This window comes from Portunus trituberculatus, chromosome 1 (assembly GCF_017591435.1).
Source record: "Portunus trituberculatus isolate SZX2019 chromosome 1, ASM1759143v1, whole genome shotgun sequence".
In the NCBI taxonomy this organism is placed as follows: Eukaryota; Metazoa; Arthropoda; class Malacostraca; order Decapoda; family Portunidae; genus Portunus; species Portunus trituberculatus.
This window is the reverse complement of record NC_059255.1, coordinates 4,864,568-4,875,247: the sequence shown is the minus strand read 5'-3', so window position 1 is coordinate 4,875,247 and position 10,680 is coordinate 4,864,568. Positions and strand designations below refer to the sequence as shown.

Below are 10,680 nucleotides of genomic sequence, written 5' to 3'. Positions count from 1 at the left end.
AACACACTCAAAACACCACATAACACCTCAAAATGCTTCCATACACACCCAAAACACACTCAAATATTCCAAAAGGACCATAACACACTCAAAATATTACAAATATACCTAAAAACATCGTTCACACACTCAAAACATACTTGTTGCACCTGAAACACACTCAAAACACAAAAATTTCCCCACATGCACCCAAAACATTCAAAATACGTCAAATATACCTAGACATCTACCACACACTCAAAACACGCAAAATACACTCAGAACACACTTATAACACCCAAAACACACTCAAAACACTATGCAACACTACCAAACACGCTTAAAACACCCCAAATATACTCCAAAAACACAATTGCATTATAAAGAACGAAAAGAATTCAAGGGAAACTTACCTAAATATTTTGGCTTGGCTTTTTTCTCCCTTTTTCCTTCTCACCCTTTATTTCTCCTTATTTCTTTTTCCTTCCTTTTACTGCTTCCATCTACACGCCTGAGCCTAGAAACACATCAAAACACTTAGAAAACACGATATATTAGGCAAAATATTGAGGAAGTGGAGGGAGAGTCAAGTATTGTGGCTTGCCTGCTCCTCCTCTTCCTACTTTTCCCCCTCCTTTTCCCTTCCTCCTCCTTTATTTCTCCTTCCTTCTTCCTTCTACTACTACTATCTACTCACCAGAGCCTAGAAACACACCAAAACACGTAGAAATCACTAGATATTAGGCAAAATATTGACGAACTGGGAGTTGGAAAAGAGGCGCCAGCCCGGGGCTGTGGTCATCACAGAGAACGGGAGCAGGGGTGACTCGGCTAAATTACGTAAATCATTTAAATTCAAAAATGACTTTTTGAGAAAACGAAGCCACGGCCGAATGCTTGTTATTTTATGACGTGATAAATACTTAAACTAATTTTCAAAATATCAAAACAACTCCAGCTTACCTAGTTTCAAAAATATATCTAAATTACGTACGTTAAAAGTACATAAACATTTTAACCCATAAATCTCTTAAGACGTCCTATAAAGTCAAGCCATTTACACTTGGCGAGTATTTTATCACCTCTCAGGGAGTTTGAGCTCCCCGGGGTGGGGGCCAACATCCGGGAATGGGAAGGCGGGAACATCGGCGGCGGGGCTCCATATGTTGCCTTTATCATGTCACCACAACAAAATTACGCCATATTGTGAATATTTTGCCATGATATATGGAATGGTGGAGTAGTGGCTGCATTCTGGGACATGCTTGGCTTACGGTAAGTGAACAGAAAGCAAATAACAGCTGGTAATACTGACTTGCTTCATGACTGCTCGTTATATCTATCACCTTTTCAATATCTGGACACTGTTTTCACTCTCATATGTAAAGGAAACCTACAACTAAGTGAATGGCCTTAAAAGTATCTTAAATAAATAATCTTGAGGCAGTGTGGAGGGTTCAGGTGAAGGCTTCCACTGCCCTCTGGTCTTGCTGCTTGGTGCTGCTAAACACTGCAGGGAATATAGCAAAACTGCACTTGTGTGTGTGTTTGGGTGTGTATAGGTAGGTTCTGGAGGTGTTTGAGAATGTTTACGAGTGTTTGGGATATATAAGAGTGTGTTTTTCAGTATGTGTGTGTGTGTGTGTGGGGTGTGGAGCAAAATGTACAGTACAGCCCACCACCAGCACCACCACTGTCACCGCTATCAACACCACTAGACAACTGCCACTTCAACCCGTAGCAGAAGGTGTTTGTGATGGCAGTACGTGTCTATGGTATACTCTAATGATAACTATCTATTACTAATGAGATGGTATGCTTGTACAAATGTCACACATCGATTGATTGGTTATTGTGACATGTTTGTGTTCGTTGTCGTGTCCAGCTTTGGTTATTTGTCAAAGCAGCAAGTATCAAATTGTATGTTGTTGTGCAGCGAGTGTTTGCATCCCCCGCGGGGAAACAGAAAAACGAGGTGTCTCAAAGGCAGACTATGATATTTCTTACATTCTCTATTTCTGTCACTTCTTGATAATATGAGTATTTCTCACCATATACACAATACCAGGGTGATTTGATAATAAGTACATGAATATATACGTCTTCCCATGCATGTCTTTCTTATCTATCTACGAATCTATTTACTTATCTATCTGTCTACCTATCCATCCATCTGTTTATCTGTTCATTTACCTATCTACCACCCTATCAAATGGGGCAATGTCTGAGTGGAAGGAAGTGGTTAGTGGGTACCCCAAGGATCAGTGCTAGGACCTCTTCTTTTCTTGGTGTACATTAACGATTTAGATATAGGAATTAGTAGCAAAGTATCAAAGTTTGCAGATGATACTAAGATAGCATGTGCAGTACAGGGTGAAAAGGACAATTACAGAATACAACGAGACCTGGACAGGCTGATAGCATGGGCAGACAGGTGGCAGATGGAGTTTAATTCTAAAAGTGTCAGGTTATGCATTTAGGTAAAGACAACACAAACTTTAGCTATGAGATGGAGGGATGTTGGCTAGAGGCAGTAGAGGAAGGAAAGGATTTAGGAGTAGTGATAGACAGGACTATGAAATTTTCAAAGCAATGTTTAGAAGCAAGAAATAGGGCAAATAGGATCCTGGGTTTTATAAATAGAAATGTTAGTTATAAAAGTAAGGAAGTGGTGCGTAGCTTATATAATTCCTATGTTAGGCCCCATTTAGAGTATTGCATACAGGCCTGGTCACCCCACTATAGGCAGGATATCAACATGTTAGAAGCAGTTCAGAGAAGAGCAACTAGGATGATACCAGCATTAAAGCGCCTGGAGTATAGAGATAGATTAAAGGAATTAAACATGTTTTCATTTGAGAGGAGATGTATAAGAGGGATATGATAGAGTTATTTAAAATGTTCTCAGATACAAACTACATAGATGTGAGATCTTTCTTTACCTTAGAGGAGGGAAGTAGGACTAGAAATCATGGCAGGAAGATTAGAAAGCAAGGCTGCAGGTTAGATATAAGAAAATATTTCTTTAGTCATAGGGTGGTAGACTTCTGGAATGCATTGCCAGAGACGGTTGTAAATAGCACTAGTTTGACAATGTTTAAAACAGATTAGATAAGCACTTAAATTTATTAGATTTATAATTATGTATAGCACTGCATGATAGTTTTTATAAGAAATTTACTATAGTTAAACAAGACATGATCCCCATGTATGGGGATCACAGATTGTAGAGGATTTCGCTGCAGGACTTAGCCCTGTTAATGGGCCAAATATTTAGAATTAGTATATAATGTATTGTGTACTTGTAAGTGTATCTTTAAGTACTGATGACGAGGTCGCTGTGCGACTGATACAGGATAACCTAGATGGGCCCTGGTGGCCCTTTGTTATCCTATTATTTAGGTTATGTTATGTTATGTTAAATGACCTGCTTATTTATCTCTCTACCTATTTATCTATCTATCTTCACAGAGACATGCAAATATCAACAAACTGGCATGAGTGGCTGGTGGCAAGACAGTATTAGTGTAATATCTTAATGTCTCGTTAAACACGTTAAAAACACAATAAAATATATCAGAAAAATAAACATACACGTAAAAAATGCAAAAATATATAAAAGAAGAGGATTAAATAGGAGAAAACAACAATAATATGGAAGGTGTTTGATATAATGCATTTTACCTTTAAGACTAACCAAACACCACAGGAAACATCAAAAATTAAATATAATCTTACAAAATAACTTCAAATATACGAAAAAACAAGCTAAAAATAGAGAAAATAAGGAAAAAATAGGGAGGTGTTTTGAGGCGCGCATCTCGACTGTCCTTTCCTAACCCTCGTGTGGACCAGCGGTGGACAAGGTAGTTCTCCCTAGCTATATTTTCCCTCATATCTCCTTAATTACCGCACCAAGACCCGCAATATCCACAGGGAATGGAGATGAGTATGTTCCGGCGATGTGGAGTGGTGGAGGAGACGCGTGGAGGCGGTGGAAGATGAGAAATAAGAGGAGAGAAGTGGAGGGGACCATGTGGTGTTGCCTGGGAGTGAAGTAAACATTGGAAATTTTAGTTTTTTTTTTTTAAATATTGTGTTGCCGGTGGTGTTGTGTTCTGAGGGTGTTGTGGGGTTGTTTTGGTGTTATGTGGGTTATTTTAGGCTATTTGGGGTTAGTTTACAGCCTTCTTTTTACCTTTTCTGGGGTTGAAATATGACGTGTTGTTACCTCGCTTATAGAAATACCTTAAAATTTTGTCTTATAATTTCTTGAGGTTCTTGGGGTTGTTATAGTGTTGTTTGGGGTTATGTACAGTGTTTATCTACCTTCTCTGGGGTTGAAATATGAAAACTTTGCTACCTCGCTTATAGAAATACCTTAAAATTTTGTCATGTTATTATTTTGAGGTTCTGGGGGTTATTTTAGGCCATTTTGGGGTTATGTACAGCCTTTTTACCTACTCTGGGGTTGAAGTATGAAGATTTTGCTACCTCGCTTATAGAAATACCTTAAAATTTGGTCTGTTATTATTTTTGAGGTTCTTGGGGTTGTTTTAGTGTTTGGGGTTATGTACAGTGTTTATCTACCTTCTCTGGGGTTGAAATATGAAAACTTTGCTACCTCGCTTATAATAATACCTTAAAATGTTGTCTGTTATAATTTTGAGGTTCTTGGGGTTGTTTTAGTGTTGTTTGTATTAGTTAAGGGCATTCGGGGTTAGTTTACGAGTACTGGAACCTATGCACAGTCGTGGGAGTGAAATATTGACAGTAGAGCCAGAAAGATATGCCTTAGTGAGGTTGACGATATGATGTTTGTGTTTGGTTAGGTTTTAAGTTTTTGGTGATTAAGTTCAATTTTTTGGTTAGGTTAGGCTAAGTTCTTTGGCTCTGTCCCCAAGAAACCATCCCAGATGCTCGCCTCAATTCCCAGCTCCCCCTTTGCAGCTCCTCCACCCCGCTGATTTGACGTCACATAAAATGACAAACATATGGTACATAATTTTGTTTTTCCGAAGGGTTCCTTGAGATGTCATGGATTTTAAGGGTTACGCAAAGCTAAAAAGGTTGAGAAACGCTGCCTTATTCGTTACCATTCTCTCTCTCTCTCTCTCTCTCTCTCTCTCTCTCTCTCTCTCTCTCTCTCTCTCTCTCTCTCTCTCTCGCTGATCAATAGCATGGCTTCATATATGTGACGTCGGAGGAGCCGGGAATTGAAGCAAGCACGCAGGATAGTTTTTGCAGACAGTGGGTTAGGTAAGGTAGGGTTCAAATCAATGGTTAGGTTAGGTAAGGTTCAAATCAATGGTTAGGTTAGGTGAGGTTCAAATTTTTGGTAGCTAAGAACAAGATTAATATTATAAATTTGTGTATAAGGTCAAGTTAATTCATACGAGAGAAGAGATGAGGAACTTCGATGTTATGATTTCAGAACCCCCACTACTGATCCCCCCCCATCCTCCACACAGCCACACAGCTCTCCACAGCCCTCCTCACAGCGCTATACCTCCCCTGACAAGCCCCACTATTGAGCCCCCATCCTCCACACAGCACACAGCCCTCTTACAAAATCCCTCAGCCCCAAACCTCCTCTCAAACAAGCTTCTCACAGCCCTACAGCCCCCTATTAAGCCTTGGCCCTTCCCACAGCCCCATACCTCCCCTTGACAAGCTTTCCAGCCCCATAGCCCCACACAAATTCCCCAAACAAGCTCTTTACTAAGCTCCCTCTTTCTTCTAGATGTCATACAGCCTTCTATATAGTCCCCACAGTCCCATAGCCCCTTCAGCCCCCTTAATAGCCCCTTCCTTCTTCTCACTGCCACACAGCCTTCTTATAGCATTCCAACAGCCCTGCACAGCATTTACCCAGCCCCATACCTACCAAATAAGCCCCACAAGGGTTCCACAATCCCACAAAACTTCTCTACAAAGCCCTCCTCCTCCCACAGCCCCACAAACCACCCCTCAGCCCCCCTATTAAGCCCCAAACTTCACCCCCGCAGATGCCACAGTTCGTCAACGGCAAGATCACGAAGTCCCATCCTCCCGATGAGTTCGAGACCTCCATCGGGCAAACTCTGCTCGACCTGGAGATGAACTCTGAGCTCAAGGCACAGCTCAGAGAACTCTCCATCACTGGGGCCAAGCAGATCGACGTCGGGGATAAGAAGGTGTGCCTCGGGGGGTGTTTGGAGAGCGGGGTGTTTGCGGGTGTTTAGGAGTGTTTAGGAGTGTTTGGAGGGTATAAGGTGTGTTTTGGTGGGTAAAAGGTGTGTTTTTGGGTGTGTTTGGGTGTGTTTGGAGGGTAAAAGGTGTGTTTTGGAGTCTTTGGTGTGTATTGGGGTGATTGGGTGTGTTTGGGGGTAAAAAGTGTGTTTTGGTGTGTTTGGAGGGTGAAAGGTGTGTCCGAGGTATTTTGAGAGGGTAAAAGATGTGTTTGGGAGTGTTTTTGCGTGTTGTGTGTTTGAGAGGGTGTTTTGGGGGTGTTTCAAAGGGTACAGAGTGTGTTTGAGAGTTTTCCTGGGTGTATGGATATGGTTTGGTGTGAGTGAGAGGGGTGTAGGGGGTGTTATAGGGGTATTTTAATGTGTTTGAGAGATTTTTGGGTGTATGGATGTGTTTGAGAGATATTTTTGGGTTTTTTTAGTGTGTTTGTGTGTGTTTTGGGTGTGTTTGGGAGGGTAAAGAGTGTGTGTGTGTGAGTCTGGGAGGGCGTTTGAGTGTGTTTGAGATGTAAAAGGCGTGTTTGGGTGTATTTTATGTGTGTATGTATGTATGTATCTGTGTACCAATATACTACATACACACACAAAAAATGATGAAATAAACAAAAAGAAATGAGTCACTGATTGCGAAACTCTAAGAAGACCTGAAAGTAGAACACACAACACACAAACAAACACACAAACCTCACCTCACCCCATAGCTAACCACCCCTACCCCCCCCCCACAGTGCATCGCTATCTTCGTGCCCGTCCCTCTGCTGCGTTCCTTCCAGCGTGTCCAGCAGAGATTGGTGCGGGAGTTGGAGAAGAAATTTAGCGGCAAACATGTTGTTGTCATTGCCCAGCGCCGCATCCTAGCCAAGCCCACCAGGAAGATGAAGAACCCCCCCAAGCAGAAGAGGCCTAGGAGGTGCGCTGGAGGGGGCTATAAGGGCTAAGGGGCTGTTTTATTTATTTATTTATTTTATTTTATTTTATTTATTTATTTTTTTTGTAGATGAAGAACTTCTCCCCCCCATACAGAAGAGGTCCAGGGGGTGTGTTGGAGGGGGTTAAGGGGGGGTCTAGAGGGCTGTTTTGGGGGGGTGTATTTATTTATTTTTGGGGGTCAGTGTGTGCTTGGGTAGATGAAGAACACCCCTCCCCCAAGCAGAAGAGGCCTAGGAGGTGTGCTGGAGGGGGCTAGAGGGCTGTTTGGGGTGTATGGGTATATGAATTGGTGTTTTAAGTGTGTTTGGGGGTGGTTTTGTTGAAGAACCCCCTCCCGGCAAGCAGAAGAGGCACTGGAGGGGGCTAAGGGGGGCTAGAGGGCTTTTTTTTTTTTTTTAGGGGTATTTGGGATATTTACATGTATAGTTAATTTTTGGCATTTGAGCAAAAAAGGCCCAGGAGGTGCACTGAAGGGACTAAGGGGGGCTAGAGGGCTGTTTTTGGGGCTTTTAAGAGGTGTATGGGTGTATATGGTAGTGTTTTAGAGTTTAAATGTATTTGGGGATATTTTTGTTAATTTTTTGGGGTTTAAGAGTGTGTTTGTGTTTGGAAAGGAACCCCCAAGCAGAAGAGGGCTAGGAGGTGCGTTAGAGGGGGCTACGAGGGCCTAGAGGGCTGTTTTGGGGTGTGTTTTTGGGATATTTGTGTGTTTGAGTGTGTGTGTGTGTGTTTGGAAAGGTAGATGATAATTCCCCGCCCCCCACAAGCAGAAGAGGGCTAGGAGGTGGGCTGGAGGGGGCTAAGAGGGCCTGAGGGGCTGTTTTTGGGGGTATATGGGTTTTTTTGGTACTTTTGGGGATTTGAGAGTGTTTGGGTAGATGAAGGAACCCCCCAAGCAGAAGAGGTCTAGGAGGGGGTTAGGGGGCTGTTTTTGGGGGTGTATGTGTGTTTGTTGTTAATTCATGGTGTTTGAGAGTGTTGTAAGTGTGTTGGTGGCAAACCTTACCTCACCTCACCTTGACCTAACCTTACCTAACCTAACCTAACCTAACCTAACCTTGCCTTGCCTAACCTTACCTAACCTTGCCTAACCTTGCCTTGCCCAACCTTACCTAACCTAACCTTGCTTAACCTAACCTAACCTAACCTAACCTAACCTAACCTAACCTAACCAAAATCAAAGACAAAAATGAAAAAAAAGATGAAATTAAAAAAAAAATAAAATAAATGAAAAAAAAAGAAAGAGGAAGAAAAGAATAAATAAATAACTAAAAGAAAGTTTGAAGGAAACAAAAATAAATAAATAAACGGAAAAAAAAAATTGATACTAACCTCCCCTTAACAGCCGCACCCTGACCTGCGTGCACGACAACATCCTGGAGGACTTGGTGTTCCCGGCGGAGATCGTGGGCAAGCGGATCAGGGTGAGGCTGGACGGATCCCGGCTCATCAAGGTCCATCTCGACAAGGCTCAGCAGACCAACATTGAACACAAGGTCAGTCCCTCACAGCCCCCACACCCACAAAGCCTCTCATAAGCCCCACACAGCCCCCCATAAGCCCCCTACAGTTCCTCACAGCCTTGCCACAGCCACACAGCCCCTCATAAGCACTCTACAGTCCCTCACGGCCTTGCCACAGCCACACAGCCCCTCATAAGCCCCCACACAGCCTTGCCACAGCCACACAGCCTTTCATAAGCCTCCTACAGTTCCTCACAGCCCCCACACAGCCTTGCCACAGCCACACAGCCCCTCATAAGCCCCCACACAGCCCCCCACAGCCACAAAGCCTCTCATAAGCCCCCCACAGCCACAAAGCCCCTCATAAGCCCCCTACAGTCCCTCACAGCCACACAGTTCCTCACAGCCCCCACACAGCCTTGCCATAGCCACACAGCCCTTCATAAGCCCCCTACAGTCCCTCACAGCCCTCACACAGCCTTGCCATAGCCACACAGCCCCTCATAAGCCCCCTACAGTCCCTCACAGCACCCACACAGCCACACAGCCCCTCATAAGTCCCCTACAGTCCCTCACAGCCCCCTACAGTCCCTCACAGCCCTCCCACAGCAACACAGCCCCTCATAAGACCTCACACAGCCTCATAACCCCTCATAAGCTCCTTCAGTCCTTCACAGCCCCTAATAAGCCTGTCACAGTCACTCACAGCCACACAGCCCCTCATAAACCCCCACAGCCCTGCCACAGCCATACAGCCCCTCATAACCCCCCTACAGTCCTTCACAGCCCTCCCACAGCAACACAGTCCCTAATAAGCCCCTCACAGCTCCTCATAAGCCCCCTACAGTCCCTCACAGCCCTCCCACAGCCACACAGCCCTTCATAAACCCCCTACAGTCCCTCACAGCCCCTAATAAGCCTGTCTTAGGCCCCCACAGCCCCTCACAAACCCCTCATAGCCCTGCCACAGCCAGCCCCTCATAAACTCCCCACAGCCACACAACCCCTAATAAGCCCCACACAGCCTTGCCACAGCCACGCAGCCCCTTGTAAGGCCCTCACAGCCCCTCATAAACCCCCCACAGTCTTGCCACAGCCACACAGCCCCTCATATGACCCCCCCACAGCCCCTCATAAGCCCCAACCAGCCCTCCCATGCCTTGTCACAGCCACACAGCCCCTAATAAGTCCCTCACAGCCCCCGATAGACTCCCAACACCCTTTTCACAGCTTCCCACAGCCACACAATCACCAACAGTCCCTCACAGCCCCCCACACAGCCACACAATCACCCACAGCCCTCCTACAGCCACACAGCCCCTCACAAGCTCCCTACAGCCTCCAACACAGCCCCTAACACCCACCAACACAGCCCCCCACAGCCCTACAACAAATAATCACCTTTCTAAACATGATGAGCAAATTTAAGCATGATTCTGTGATTGCTAACTCTAAGAAGAACTGATTTAGACCCCTCCACAGCCCTCCATACACAGCCTACAAGTAAGCGTATTGAATTTGCTGTGTTTTTCTCCCCAGGTGGAAACTTTCGCTGCTGTGTACAAGAAGCTGACAGGCAAGGAGGTCAGCTTTGAGTTCCGGGACACTTATTTGTAAAGGCTGTGATGCCGCAATGAAGGAAATAATGTGTGATGGTGTTTGTGCTGTTTGATTCACCCATGCTGTGTGTATGCTGTGTGTGTGTGTGAGAGACAGAGAGAGAGAGACTTGTATGCTTTTTCTCTTTTTCTGTGTGTGTGTGTGTGTGTGTTTTGTATGCTATTTCTGTGTGTGTGTGTGTGTGTGTGTGTGTGTGTGTGTGAGATGAATTTGGTGACTAAAAAAAACAAATGATTCGGTAAAACACACACATAAACAAATAAAAGAAGAAAAATAGACAAAAAATGTGTTCTGGCTTATAAAGAATGTACGTAGTCAACAAAATCGTAGCTACAGAAAACCAGAGTGAAATGTCTATACGTATGTCTTGAATTAACCATGCATGTTTGTGTGTGTCTGTCTGCCTGTCTGATCGTCTACTTTCCGTCAAATAAGCCCAACAATGAGTATAAGGTTTA

At 44.2% G+C, this 10,680-nt stretch overlaps 1 protein-coding gene across 1 annotated transcript; it reads left to right on the top strand.

The window, feature by feature from the left end:
- Positions 1-3,713: 3,713 nt before the first annotated feature.
- On the top strand, positions 3,714-10,262 carry LOC123514195 (40S ribosomal protein S7-like). Its single transcript, XM_045271894.1, has 5 exons — positions 3,714-3,845; positions 5,988-6,155; positions 6,938-7,119; positions 8,485-8,635; positions 10,142-10,262. Exons 2-5 carry the CDS (start codon positions 5,988-5,990, stop codon positions 10,217-10,219), a joined length of 579 nt encoding a protein of 192 aa, XP_045127829.1. The 5' UTR covers positions 3,714-3,845; the 3' UTR covers positions 10,220-10,262.
- Positions 10,263-10,680: the final 418 nt, after the last annotated feature.